The following is a 15,101-nucleotide window of genomic DNA, read 5'->3' as shown; positions in this document are numbered from 1 at the left end:
ACCCACCCGCTTTTTCGTAGCGATGACTAAAACATGGCTGCAAGTTGTACAGTGTTCTGTGTTGTATCCTTTTGGGTAAACATGATCGCTGTGGTTCTCTGCAGATCCCTACATAATCCATCATGTGAGAGGACAGAGTGCCATCTGTCTTATCTCTGTTGCTGTTCAGTGTATTTAATTTGAGGCACTTAATGTCTGCACAACCGGTACAGAATTGTGGTTAACACTATTTGCTTAGTAGAAGGAATTCCTTTAAAAAAAGAAAAGACTACATTTAATGTTTGGAGTCCTGGCTTACATATTTCAGCTGGAAGCACAGAGCGGCTTTGTCATCTTGGCAAAAGCCAGTCACATCAGCACTGACTTCAGTGTCAAAGCATCTTTATCCCTGTTTATCACAATGATAATATTGATACATGAAAACATATCTTGGGAATCTATTCCATAGGAGAGTTTCAGTGCTGAAGATGTTGAACAAGTGCCACAAACAGTTCTGTTGTTTATTCAATTATTATTTATTTAGGCTTTGTATCAATGGCTTTTGGTTTCTTGTATCAAGGAAGGCTTGTGGTGTCATTTATTTATACGTGTGTATACAGAGGACATCGAGGTGGCAAAATAATCTTATTTGTACTGAAAATCTGAATAGCTGTAATTTGCTGGATTCTGTAGAGTGTCAGAGCAGTGAAACACACCTGAGATGTTCAAAGAAGAGATGAACAAGAACGATGTCTTCTGGCAGTTTTTCAAACTCTGCTAAGGAAATGGGGCTTTGCTAAATAAGATAGATAGATACTACCCCCAAAAAAGCACCTTAAAATAGAGAAGTTCCTGTAGTGTTCATGTGTTTGCAGTCAAGTTTTGAAACTTTTTAAAGGCAGTTATGCATCTGCCTTCCTTGTGCCCATCCTTCTTCACAAGAGCTGTGCCCAGTGGGAGCACGTATCTCAACTGCCCACACCAGCAAGCACTGGAATGCAAAGACAACACTCACTCTTTGTACTAATTTAGGGCTGACATTCAAGCAAAACACAGTATAAATTCTTTGTGGAGGCATTTTCAGCTTTCAGCCATAGCTGGAAGGCACATAAATGAATAATACTCACTATTGTGTAAGGAAAGGTGGGGTAGGAATAAAGAAGCAACTGTTGCGTGGCCTCCTTTTCTCTCTTGGAGCAGATTTCTCCTTTATCATGGAATTCTGAAGTTAAATTAAGAGCCTGTGGGTGTCCCATGGGAGTAAATAAAAACAGAAGCACTGGAATGTACAGAAATACTTTCTCCTCTATAGGGCCGCAGTGCATTTGCTGTTGTTTTCTCCACCCCTGCCCCATCTAGATTTTGATAAGAAACCTCAGTCAAAAGCACAGCTTGAATTTCAGACTTACAGAACTTGATTAAAGTGGAATATTCCAAGCACAGCTACTGTTACCCACAGCCTAATTTTAGTCATGTTACAGAAGATGTTAAAAAAGGTGATAAAAAGAACCTGCGGTGCAGACATTTCCAGAAGCACACAACACAGCAGTGTAACTATAAATTACCTTCTTTCTAATCTTTATGGAATATTTATCTAAACATCTGTGAAGTGTATGAGCAACTTTTATGTTACAGTGATCAAACCTCTCCCTGCCTCATAGGTCTTAGCCTGTATTCAGCTTCAATATGTGCTAAGTGCTCTTTTGTTTCTTTATGGGAACATCTGTGACTAAATCAGTTGGTTAAGCTTTCGTAATTCTTTTCTTTATGATTTTTTTGGACTGTGAAACAAAAACTTTGGTCCCGATTTAACATTATGTATTAACAAACTAAACTTTAAACTACACTTGTGACAAATGCAGCAGAGCAAAACATGGCGAGTGGTGGTGAATGAGAGACTTGGAGTGAGAAAAATGGATTGAGTCGTCTTTCATATTTTGCTTCAGTTTTCTGTGGAACCTTGTGAAGTTCTCCTGTGGCCTGTATGAAGCCTTGCACCTACCCACTCAGTGTGTTTGGGTACAAAGGGTATGGAAGGTGGACATGGATTTCCTACCCTAGGGCTAGGAGGTAGCTGGAGTTCTGCGCTCCTCTGGGAGAGCAGAAGCAGGGATAATTTTAATGGGGATCTGAAGAAAAGACTGCAGATAAAGATGCGGATGCATAAGGCCTCAAAGAACAACACGGGCCTACATGATTCTCAGAGTACCCATTGATCTTTTCTCTCAGCACATGAACTCAATCTAATCTTTTGCGCAAGCTTTGATGTACCCTATGGCACTGTGAGAATGCTCAAAAGTAGTTGCAGCAATGCTAGTTTGCCTCATCCATGATGTGCTGTCAGTCAATACTGTGATCTTTTACTTCCAAGTCTTGGTTTTCAGGGAGTGGCATTGCTCACCAGACTCTGGCTTTGTAAACCTGCCGCGCAAGCAACGTGCGTGTAAATATTTCGGATATAGCTTGTGGTGATTGACTGTAACTACTTGGTTTTAAGCTTTTGCTTTCTATGTGCTTTGTTTATGTACTCATTAAACTGTTTTCATGACAAAACTGGCGTACTAATGATTTAATTTATTTTAAATACTTTTAATATATTAACAGAAACCACAGCAAACCACTTCATAGTACAAGAGGGCATACAAAGTAATCAAAAGTAACTAAATGTGTGGGAAGTTTATTTGACAAAGGAATAAAGCTTTCCTTTTAGATGGAGATGATAGGTTTTCATTAACCAAGGCTGCTCCATCCAGTGTTCACACATCCACGTGGGGTGAACCGAATCCAGCTTCTTGTTTTCACAGCACATAATAAGGGGTGATGCAGCACCTAACAATGAATTAGCATCAGAATTCCCAGTTTCACCAATGCTCCTTTGGTCTGTAAGGCCTCCAAGCACTTGAGATTTGTCTGCCTAAAAAAACCCAAGTAACCTGTACATAAGAAGCAAGTATTAACAGGTAAGTACTGCATACCACCTGACAAGTGGAAGGCTCAGGAGTCAACATCGCACAAGACACAGTTTAACATCTCCATTTAACACACATAACCCATATCTGTTATACATGCTTAACATTTAACACATGATTTCATGCACTGAAGCCAATTCTCTCTTGCATTTTAAGGAAATTACTGCTTGAAACAATCACTCCTATGAATTTGGAAGTCAAATTAGTTCGAATGAGATACTTAAAAGAGTGAGCAGTAATTCTTGGTAAAGTGTTGGTTTTGTATTGTGTCCTGGCTGCAGGAATGGGGCAAAGCAGCAGCCACAGATTTCAATGAGAATTTGAAGGGGAAATCACCATTGGACGGGCAAGAACAGTCTGTGCACTTAACTGCTTTTAGAATATTTTATCCACTCGGATACAAGTCAGTCAACCAAAGCATTGTAAAAATCACTGTTTCTGGTCATTCTACAGCAAAAGACTTCCCCTTTTTATGACGTTTTTAACAGTATGTTCCACCTCAGTTTCTGCTGACTTGCTCCTGGAGACCTCTACCCACCAGCTCACGTAGTACTCTGTTTAAAAGGGAGATAACAGTGCTCCCCAGAAACCCAACAATGCCTTATTTGGGTTTAAACAGGTGGGAAAGGCAGGGTGGGAACCCAGAGCTCACACACAGGTCCAATGAACATGTTCAAAGTTTAGCATAGTGCTTTGCTCTACCCAACGTTACATCTTTCTCACTATTTCTGCTTTCTCTGCTGGAACCAAGCCAACTTATTTGTAAATAAATCGCTTTATATTTAAATCCATTCCATTGTTTTTCTTCTATCTATATTATATTCTATCTCAGTTCCTCACAAACCATGAGTTATCCTTAGCACTTTTGCCATCCTGGAGTGCCCAAATCAGTGATGTTTTGAACTTTATAGCTCTTTTGAACTAAGTAAATGCTCCCTAGTAGAAAAGTGAGAAAAAAAGTTAGTTAATAGTCTGTTGTGCTGACTTTATTTTGTACCACCGCCATCACTTGTTACTAGCAGCAGCTGGTGGTTTTCATTTCATGTACTGATGTAAAATACCTGATGGAGCTCCTGAGATGCTGTCAGGGTAGACACGCGCATTTACCCATTGCACAATAAAGTGACCAGGTTTCATTCAAGCTACACGAAGTCCCTCACCACTGCCTTAAGATGCTGTTATTGGATCTCACCCATCTTTCATTCCTAACACACTTACCTTTTCATTTCAGATATTTCATACAATTAACACGCCTTGAGGGAAACCTCAGGGTTTCGGGGCTACTTTTTCTCCCTCCTCATTTTATAGCAAATGTATCATTGGCACTTCCACCTCAGATAGTATTTGTTTCAAAGAAATACGTTGCTAACTATGACACATTTGATTATTGTGTAATAGTTTTCTCTCTTTGCTGTTATATTCTTCCCCTAAATTATGCAGCCATCAGCAATAATACATGCAAACAACCTGCACATGAGTTCAGCAGCTGTTTTTTTTTTAACCCATTATAGGCAGAAAAGAAACAGAACATGATTGATGTCTTCAAATAAGAGCGGGATAAAGCAGTGTAAGGCTTGAGGGATGGGCATTGTGCTGTTGTTAGCAGTTTGAGAGAGGAAGTGTTTCATGAAATGAAACCAGCACCACTTTTACCTCTGCTCAGGGCTGTAATCTTCTTCTTCACCATTTTTCTGGTCAGCAGTTACATGGTGATAGCATACCCTTGGTGTTTACATAGTTCAGTTATCCAAATCATTATCATCTTTTATCGCATTTGCTTCTTGATTATATGCAAATATTAGGCATTGGGCCTCCTCAATCAAAAGGTTCCTCCTTTTTCTGTTCACCACCTATTTCAAAGCTAAAGAGTGCAATCCTGAGCTCAAGATGCACCACAAGAGGTTGAGGTTGGGTATTAGGAAACACTTCTTGTAAAGAGCGCTGATGCAGTGGCACAGGCTGCCCAGGGAGGTGGGGTTCACTGTCTATGGAGGTGTTCAGGAACCATGTGGACGTGGAACTGAGGGATGTGGTCAGTGGGCAATATTGGTGGTTGGTGAAAAGTTGGGCTTGATGATCTTAGGGGTCTTTTCCAACCTTAATGATTCTGTAATTCCACATAGGACTGGAAGCCACAATCTCCAAGACTCTCCATCTTTCTTCCTATCCATCTGCTCTGTTTCTTCCAGAAACTCATTTTGGTTCTGTCTTAATTTCTATGAGAAATTTACGGTACCCTGTCAAGGATACGTGGCTCATCCTTTCTGAAGTGATTAGAAAAGTTCACTAAGTTAGATGATAAACGTTTATAAAACACTTATAAATGTCTCCTTTGGACCAGCAGGGGGAGAATGGGTTGGCTTTTCCCTCATTTATTGCAACAGGTCAGTAAATTGTGGACAACCTGGAAGAAACACCACCAGCTCTGCAGAGGAAACCCTGAGGCAAACACTATGTACAAAACAATTCTGAATTCTGAAATGAAGCAAATTCCATATCCAAACATTTGTCAGCCTTCCCATGATGGCTCTGCTCAATCTACACATTTGCTCTTGTGTAGAAGAAAAGTGTATATAACCACTGAAAGGACACGTCTCTATTCCCACATGGAAGTCTGTTTTGAAACACTTAATGTTTAATAGACATTTTTATTCTACCTGCACTGCTGCAAATTTCTTAATGGGGTTAAGCATCACTTCCCACAGTGGGACAATTCAGTTTTATACAGCAATCTGAATGTACTTTTTATATCTCTAGCTTTTTTAAATGCGTTGATTTTTTATGATCCGTGCACAGTGACTTCTGTGAAGGTAACCCATTGAAAACCAAGAAACCTACTGAACCCATGAAAATCATCCATTGCCTTTTACACTTACTCATGTCAAAAATGCGTACAAGGTTTGATTTCAAATCAGCTATTTTCCAGTTTCATATGCATCTTGATTTTGCCAGGCAACAAAGCTACACATTAATCATAGCGATAGGAGTCTGAAAAGCTGTAAATTCAGTATTCCAGAGCTAAAACACTGTAATGTCACTGTTGTCTCTAAGACGTATCATCTACTGCTTGGGAATTAGAAGCTGTTTGCCCTTTACTTGTGCAGTCTCTATTTGTAAGTGATCTCAATGGGAACAAGAGGCTTTAGAACTTATAATAGTAGCAAGACTCATTGCTTACACCAAGCAAAAGCAGAGAGACACTTCACGGGATCTTAGTGTCACTAAGTGCTGCTACTGCTCAACCACTGTTTTACACTCACCATCATATCTGAAGGCAAAATCAAGTGGGACACTTAGAGTACTTAATTGCAATTGCTTTAAATGAAAGTGAATCTAATCTCCCAAATCTCACTGTTCTCGTTAGACGAACGTATCACAAAACAGGTTTATCAAACTCAGCATCCAAACATTTGAAGCAAAAAGCCTCTATTCCATTTACCAATAACCCTAAGACCTTTCCCTCTCACCTGCCTGGAATGGCTGCCCAGGGAGGTGGTGCAGTCACTGTTCATGGCAGTGTTCAAGAGGTGTCTGGATAAGGAGCTACGAGATACAGTTTAGTGGCTTGTGGTAGCAAAGTTAATGGGAGGATGATTGGACTGAATGATCTTGTAGGTCCTTTCCAACCTTGTGATTCTATGATTTCTGCAGTCAGAGCGTGGGCAGTAACACCACTCAGCAATTACAAAGTGCCACAGAGAACACCAGGAGAACTGGTCAGACCTACTGTGTCAGAAAAGTGAGGGATATTCACCACAGTCAGAGATGTAATATTCTTGAAGAAAAAGCCAAAGTGGAACACGTGCTGAACTGCATGTAGATTCTTGTGACTGTGTGAGAGAGATGGCAACTGGCACACAACACCCTAACAGCTCTGTCAAGGTTTTCAATACACACTATGCTGGTAGATTTGAATAACTTGATGTGAAAATGCCTGGAGTAGAACAAGGAATGAAATGTCCTTGTACAGATACTGTTAAAATACCCGATGCTTTTCTTTGCTCTATGTTAAAAGCTTCTGTAGTGTCTTAGTGGCCTACTCACATAATACATTGGCACAACCCCACTTCCCAGTATACTACAAGGAAGAGCCACAAAGCACTCCCATAGTGAATCAGCCCCAAATACAGAATAATCTGGGGTATTTGACAGACATACACGTGTTCATACTTACACTAATAATCCTTAAACTTAATTTTACAATGGATTTGCAAACTTTGTCATCGGATCTCCCACACACAGCCTAAGCAAATACCCAGCACTGGCCAATATTGGATATTAACATTATTTAGATTGAGGGATCTTTCCCCTCTGGCTTTATTTATTTATTTATTTTAGGCACATGTATAGCCAAGCTGGCTTAGCTGTCAAGCACAAAGTTAACAAGGAGTGGTGGAAAGATGAGCATTCCTCTCTGTCCTGACTGGTTTCTGCCAACTGCTGTTTGCTGCAAACCATCCCACTGTCCCCAGAAGTTGCACAGGTGCATAGGAACCTCTGTTTCAGTGTTCGTACCCAGAACCCAAGAGGCCTAAATCTTTTTCTACAGGCAAGATGGGGACAGACCGTCTATCATGGTCTGTGGTGACAGAACAAGGGGCAATGGTTTTAAGTTCAAGGAGGGGAGTTTTAGATCAGATATAAGGAAAAAGCCTTTTACAGTGACGGTGATGAGGCACAGGTCGCCCAGTGATGTGGCTGTTGCTCCATTCCTGACTACTTCCAAGGTGAGGCTCTATCAGGCCCTGGGCAGCCTGATCTAGCTGTGGTGTCCCTGTTTTGTTACAGGGGAGTTGGACTAGACGGCCTTCCGAGGTCCCTTCTAACTCTAAGGATTCTACGATACTAAATTCAAGACTCTCCTTTGCAATTGTGTTTCATAATCTGTAGCAAAGTTTCCTTTCCATTGACAACACTCTAAAAGCTGAAATGCAGAAAAACCCTGCAATTACGTGAACATGCTCAAATTTAACTTTTAACACCTATAGGTATCAGTTATTGCTCTTCTGAGGGGAATTACTTTTGTAGATCGTGGATGTGGCAACCTCAGGAAAATATAAACCACTGAGCTTTTCCTTCTCCCCTTTAGGACTCCAGAAATTGAAAGGACACACTACAGGTGGAAGAGAGAGTTCAACAGTTTACACACAAAAGGGAAACATGCAGTTTAGATTTAGAATTTAGATTCGGCACACAGATAGAACTTCTGATCATATAAAGGAAAAGCCCATGATTTGTAACAGTGGGTAACTTTGTCTTAAATTCAGACAAAACCATCCCTGTCCTTAAAAACAGATTTGGATTTGCTACAGCTGATTCACTATAAAGGGGACCCAAGCAAAGACTACTCCAAAACTTGGCAACACAGACCCAAGAAAGTTTGCAGTCAACTACATGGTAACATTTTTCAATGAGCTAAATTATTAGTGCCTAATGATGGACCAGGATACTAAAATAAACTCAGACTCCACTACTCCACCACACTCATAAAACAGAATTATTCCCACCTTTTTGTGCCTGGTGGCAACCCGTCGACCACTGCAGAACAGCAAAATACATCTGCTCACAATGTATTCCGTTGGACTTCATGTAGATTGACAGCAAGCTGTTGGTAAGACATTGTGATCTGCAACACTGCTGAGGAAATGTAACATAACACAGATCAGGGTGTTTGTGATAAACACAGATCTGTTCTCTTTAAATATAGACTTAAAAGGCAACATGGAGGTGGTAACTTGTTCTGATCACGTTGATGCCTTACTGGCACTCCTCATTGCAACACTGCTCACAAGCCAAGAGTCCCACCGCAACAACGTGACCAAGTCCTTCTGTAGCAAGCTGATCTTCTATGTGACAAAAATGAATTGTATTCTAAGTAACTGCTCATCCTGTTCCAGAGTCACACATTCATTCTGTTTGGAAGAGCTTATTTTCTCTCAATACAGATCTCTATTTCTGTTTAGGGGCCAATGAGATCTGTATCACCCACGTGGCACTTACAAGAGATGCCACTGTTATTTTCATTCTCTCCTGCCTTGCCTGTTGCGCACAGCTGGGATACGTTGTGCTGGGAGTGAAGCATTATACCTTGACACTGGCAATGATGGACAGACGTTTGTCATTTGGGTCAACTCACAGGGACCGATTAGCTTTTTAAACTTAGTCCTGCTGCATCCATTGAGAAATAGATACAACCCATTCCCACTCTCCCATGGAGGATGATCCAGCTTAAGTTTTCTCAGGTTTTATCTCTAAAATTACATCCTGTGTTCCAACTTTGAAGGAAGTGAAAATTGTAAAGTTTCTGGATTCGAATTGTCCCAGGTTCAGTCCCACGCTGGGCTGTAACGTTACAAACACAAGCACCATTATATAAATACACATGCACAACATATGTATGCATTTGATACAATAGTGTATTGGCCATTGTATAAAAAAATTGCTCCTTTGCAGCACTGATAACTTTCAGACTCACTCCCCACAGATTTGCAAGGCACTCCCCTCTCCCTTCCCTCACACAAAGGGAGCCTTTCCCAACAGCTGCTGTTCTCCTTCCTCCCTGCTGACCGGACTCTGCTGTTGTTGCAGGATATACATGCAGCCAGGGCCAGCCATGTAGGCTCCATCCCCCAGAGGTCTCAGCACGGCCGGCCTGGTGATGACAACCCTGTAGTCCACTTCTTCAAGAACATTGTAAGTTCCACTTCTCATTCTTCTCCACATTCTTATCATTCCTTCAGATCCACCTATAATCAAATATCCCACAGTCATTACCCTTTACTAATGAATTCTTCTACACCTTTGAGCTTACCATGCAAGTCAATGTAATTTCACCTGGAAACAAGAACAGTGCCGAAATGTTACACCCAAGTGGGTGAACCCTCAATTAGCACAGTCACATTTCAAGAGCAGTTGTTGTAATTATGCAGCTTCACCATTTACAAGGTTTATGCTGCTGTCTTTGGCAACCAGCGTCTTTCTTTAGAAAGAGATTTAAAAATGTTCACATGACAGCAAAGAGAAGAACAAAATTAACAACTAATACATAAGGACTAATAACTCCTGGAGACATTCACAGAGTTTCCTGGAGACACTCAAGGTCAGGCTGGATGGGGCTCTGAGAAGCTGTTGGAGCTGTAGGCATTCCTGCTTCTTGCAGGGGAGTTGGACTAAGTGACCCTAGAGGGTCTCTTCCAACTCAAAGCATTCTATGATTCCCTGAATTTACTTGATAATTATCTCAATTTATTGTTGCTTTGGCTTTATAACTTTTTTTGTTGGTTTTTAGGTCTCACCCCGTACTCCTCCTCCAATGCAAGCAAAGGTAAGAGCAGTCCAGGGCGCAGGTAGTGCCTATGGGTCTTTGGGGTCATTTATACCACTTCAACCACCAGTCCATTTGTTATCTTTAATCATGCTAAATATAAATCAGGAGTTGCCTTTGGGAATATCCCAAGCCAGGGACTAAGACAAAAAAGCCATGGCTCCTCTCCTTGTGCGTTTCCTGATTTGTTGCATGACACCTAAATTAAAGCCAAATGTTGAGGTCTTCATATATTAGTTTTTTTGTTGTGGGTGTTTCATACATTATACTAATAATAGGTACAGCTGTCAGCCAAGCCTCAACCTCCAGGAACTGTTCTCATGTTGATAAGCTGACATGGTTCCCACAGCCCATGATTGATGAACCATGGCAAGTGATGGAAGCTCTTGTGATTCTGACTGAGAACTTTGCCTTTTTCATTTTATGGAATGACTGATGCTTCATTATCTGGCCAGTTTCTCGTTGTTTTTCACTGCATTCTCAACAACTTCTGATCCAATGTTCTGTAGTGACCGTTGTGTCATTGTTTCTGTTTCTTCCACGTGCAGGGAAGAGGACTGTCCCTCACCAGATTTAGCTGGGTAGGTGATGAATGTGCTTTCGGAAACAGCCATTTTATTTACTAGGCCAAAGCATACCTTGCTCCACTGCCTCAAGCTGCTGCAGCAACACGATAATTTTGTTTCATCTCGGTTTTGCTATTTTGCTTTTCCTGTTCTACTTTCCTCCCTCCTCCCACAGCACTTTAAGATGGTAATCGAGTCGCACGCTCTTATCCAGCACACTGACAGCCTCGCAACAAATATTTCTTCTGCTTCAGCATGAAGGGAACAAAATCCTCTGCATGACAAAGCTGACTTCCTTTAAACATCCTGGGAGACTCACTGCTGCGGGTTTCTTCTCCTGGGAAAGACAAGGATGGGAGGACAGGTGGTGTCCAGGCAGGGATCTGTCCCCATTAAGCCCTACAGAACTAACACCACCACTAATTCAAGTATTTGGTCTCACCTTTCTTCACCACCTCTTCCAGTGCGAAGAGATCAGCCCAAGTTAGGCAAGTTTCTCCTTTAGTTATCACAGCTGATTAAATCCTACTTCTCTGCCGCAGGTTTGGTTCTGTAACGAGAAGAACACATACATGTTAAGCTAAAAAAAAAATACTACAGCCTTCAAGCTGTTATACATTTCTTTCACTGCCAACAGAACATCAATTTATTTCATGCATAATCACCTCAGAACTTGTAAATTGAATTTGTTTTTTTATTTAAGTTTTGTCATGCAGGTTAACACTCTGAGCATCCGCTTTTGATTATTAGTTCTTCTTTTACAGATTGCTTCCCTCAGGCGTCAGCACACCAAGAAAACCACCTAATGCTTGCCTTCACCCTGGCTTTTTTACTTAAAAAGACTATTTTATTGCAACTTCCTCTAAGATTCTCCATGCTTCAGCGATGACAAAGAAAGATTACCACGTGAACATGAAATTAATGTCAATATGCTGATCTGAAATGTACACCAAACTCTTTCTATGCAGGGTGGTGAAGGACACAAGCCGGGATACGGAAGTGGAAAATTCTATGAGCACAAATCTGCTCACAAGGGACATAAGGGATCCTATCACGAGGGCCAGGGCACTCTTTCCAAAATCTTTAAACTGGTAAAGTACAATTCAAGTTAATGTAAGTTCAAACAGCTGAGCCCAGGGAAAAGCTGAGTGCAGCCCAACCTCTCTAGGAGATGCCATGTTTGGAACAACCATGTTTCCACAAAGCTTTGGAAGAAGTAGGCATTCTCAAAGATGTTGGTCTTATAAAATGACCTGATAAATAGATAAACCATTTGACAAGAAGTTAGGCTTCAGGTAAATGGTTTCTTTAGTTTGCTTATGACAAAAAAGAAAACAAAAACAAGGCAACTGAAAATGCAGAATACTTCAGTTTTATGCTTGGAATAAAGAGAAACACTTCAATTATCCTGAAACGTATGCTTACAAATCATTCCCTATTCAAGTATTTCAGAAGAGCTCCAGTCCACTGCTTGCTTTAAGAATCAAAACAACTAATAGTTGAGCCTGGCTCTCACCTATGTAAATCTCCAAAAAAAAGTTTCACACTGTATCAGACTCTGCCTGGTGCAAGTCCAGAGCATTTCAGCAGAACACAGCCCAGGCTTCTTTAACCTTCTAATCAAGGCTGAGAGCTACATTCTTTTTAGATGCACAAGAAAACATGGCACTTGTATAAGGAAGGCCTCAAAAAGAACAAGCACGTACAACTAACTCACAGAATCGTAGAATGACAAGGTTGGGAAGGACCTACAAGATCATCTAGTCCATTAAAGCTGATACCACAAACCACTAAACCATATCTCAGAGCTCCTCATCCAGACACCTGTTGAACACTGCCACTGACAGTGACTGCACCACCTCCCTGGGCAGCCATTCCAGTGCCTGACCACTCTCTGAGAGAAAATGTTCTTCCTTACATCTAGTCTAAACCTCCTGTGGTACAACTTGCAACCATTTCCTCAGGTTCTGTTTGTTGCCTGGGAGAAGAAGCCAAGCCCCTCCTCATCACAACCTCCCTTTAGGAAGGGATGAGGTCTCCCCTGAGTCTCTTCTTCACGCTAAACAATCCCAGCTCCCTCAGCTGCTCCTCTTAAGACTTGTGCTCCAGACCCCTCACAAGTTTCGTTGCCCTTCTCTGGACACGTTCCAGGGCTTCTATGTCTTTCTTGTAGTGAGGAGCCCAAAACTGAACACAATACATGCCTAGCTACATATGAGAATTTAATGAGAATGAATTAATCCTATGTGAAAGTATATAAGAAGCAATTGGTTCATGTAAAAATTCAAATAAGAACTTAATTATAATGAATACCAGAGTCATTTTCATTAGATATTTAAGGTTTTGTATTGGACTGATACATGTAGCCCTATGCACACAGTACCTTATTGCTAATTAACTCCATTCTTCCTTCCCCAGGGTGGCTCTGGCTCCCGGCCTGGATCGCGGTCTGGCTCACCAGTTGCGAGGCGCTGAAGCTCTACGATGCCATTCAAGGACCATGCACTCTGCTTCATAATCTAACTGCCTTAAAATTAATAACAACTGCAAGAATTACCTAGTTAGACGCAGTCCATTACTTAGTGCCAATTAGGGTCTGCATGCAGTAGATGATACAAACTTCTATTGGCAATCCCTGACCAACAGTTGAATGAAAAGAACACACAAAGTAGCTTTACTAGCTGTTCCCCCTATTTTATGTAGAGTAACGACACATCTGACTTTACTCATTCTCCTCCAGGGTTCCCTAACTATATTCTGGACTTCATTCTTTCTCCCAAGCATCTAATATGAGCTCCAGCCTTCTGGTTTCATTTTAATGAACGTCAGAATTGCAAATAAAGAGTTAACGTCTTGAATACTGAGCACTGCCATTACTAAGCTTTCAAAATGCTGCTGTAAAGACAAACACAAAATCCACCATGTGCAGAAGTTGTAAGGACTGTTTATCCAAATTCTTTTTATTTTGTTTTATTTTGATTTGGGACTTTGGTTTGGCTTCTGTTTCGTTTTAATCTTCCTTCTCTCACTCACAGAATAATTTATTTTCATAACAGGATTAGGCAGTCATGGAAAGGTTCACCAAACATTGCGAGTTCAAGGCATGTGAAATGTGGGAGGGGGCAGATGTTGCAGAATCAATACGATGCAGAGCAATGGCAATAAGGAAATGCTTTCCGCACCACAATTTGCTCACCGCATCCAAACCATTAGAATTAAGAGTAGATGAGGGAGAGAAAGAGGATTTCAAATTTGAGTTAGACTAATGCTAAGAAACAAGGGATAATTCCCAGCGACGAAACACCAGATCGCACACGTGACCACTGGACGTCACTGTTGCTCCACACAAACTCTGCTGCAACAGCATAAACTTTGCAGTAAAGTAAGTAACTAAAAATACAAGTGAATAAGTCTAATTTCTGAAAGAGAGCCCTTCAGTACTGGTCTCAGATAGTCCTGCACATCTCGCGAGGGAACTTCAAACCTTGCTCTTCGTATTGCAGCAGCCTTATATTTGATTGGCTCTTCCTTTGCCCAAATAACACCTGGATGCCTTTTAAGGGCAGTGCACCAAAGCAAACTTATAGTAAACTACTGTGAATGTTTAACTGTTGTACTGTAGTTGCCTCATAGAAATGAGTTATAACAGTTAGATTTAGATATTAATTGTTCACAGATAACTAAAATGAGTGTGTGGCAATGGTATTTCCAACCACACGTAGAGAAATACAAGGCTCTTCTGAATTGCACTGTTTTATTACTTAAACTCACCCTTCCTTCAAGCTCTTCTCTAAGCATCTGATTAATTACTTTCTTTTTTAGTTTTAGCCCGTGTTGTAGACTGAGGTTAATGCTTCCCAAGTTGAAACCGCATCTATGTGTCCAGTAGAAGTTACCTATAAACGTGTGTTAATTCACGTCTAAATCTATCGTAGGTTTATATTCAGCGTCCATTAATACAAAGCAAGGGAAGATGGAGAATAGAAATAGAGACTAAGGAAAACAAAAATACCAAAATTATTAAGTATATACACATATTACATCTTCTGTTACCTGCGTTGTTTGCTATGTGTATTTTTCTATTGTAGCTTCATCCAGATTTATACTCGGCAACATAATAGTGGATTTAATTTGAAAACATACTGTTCTTGTAGGAAGAAAGCTTTTACAATTTATCAAAATAAATAATCGATGTGTAATAAAACCGATCCAGGTTTTGTCTTTTGTAACATAGGCTGTGTACAAAAAACGTTCCTTTTTTTT

At 40.8% G+C, this 15,101-nt stretch overlaps 1 protein-coding gene and 1 long non-coding RNA gene across 6 annotated transcripts in view; one reads left to right on the top strand and one right to left on the bottom strand.

Annotated features, from left to right (window-relative positions):
- MBP (myelin basic protein) overlaps positions 1 to 15,042 on the top strand; it is a 99,762-nt gene extending 84,720 nt beyond the window's left edge. For all 5 annotated transcript variants that reach the window (XM_015855126.3, XM_085537581.1, XM_085537583.1 and 2 more), the window contains 5 exons: positions 9,537 to 9,641; positions 10,237 to 10,272; positions 10,821 to 10,853; positions 11,807 to 11,929; positions 13,257 to 15,042. In XM_015855126.3, the coding sequence (XP_015710612.1) occupies positions 9,537 to 9,641; positions 10,237 to 10,272; positions 10,821 to 10,853; positions 11,807 to 11,929; positions 13,257 to 13,313 (354 nt within the window). In that variant the 3' untranslated portion in view covers positions 13,314 to 15,042. The remainder of the gene's footprint in view (positions 1 to 9,536; positions 9,642 to 10,236; positions 10,273 to 10,820; positions 10,854 to 11,806; positions 11,930 to 13,256) is intronic.
- LOC146761813 (uncharacterized) lies at positions 9,568 to 13,359 on the bottom strand. Its single transcript, XR_014942645.1, has 3 exons — positions 13,222 to 13,359; positions 11,281 to 11,388; positions 9,568 to 9,694 (listed from the first exon to the last, which is right to left on the bottom strand). It is a non-coding gene; the product is annotated as an uncharacterized LOC146761813 (long non-coding RNA).
- Positions 15,043 to 15,101: the final 59 nt, after the last annotated feature.

Source organism: Coturnix japonica, chromosome 2, assembly GCF_054131305.1.
Source record: "Coturnix japonica strain WE chromosome 2, WE-NBRP24, whole genome shotgun sequence".
NCBI lineage: Eukaryota > Metazoa > Chordata > Aves > Galliformes > Phasianidae > Coturnix > Coturnix japonica.
This window is presented reverse-complemented; position numbering and strand designations above follow the sequence as displayed.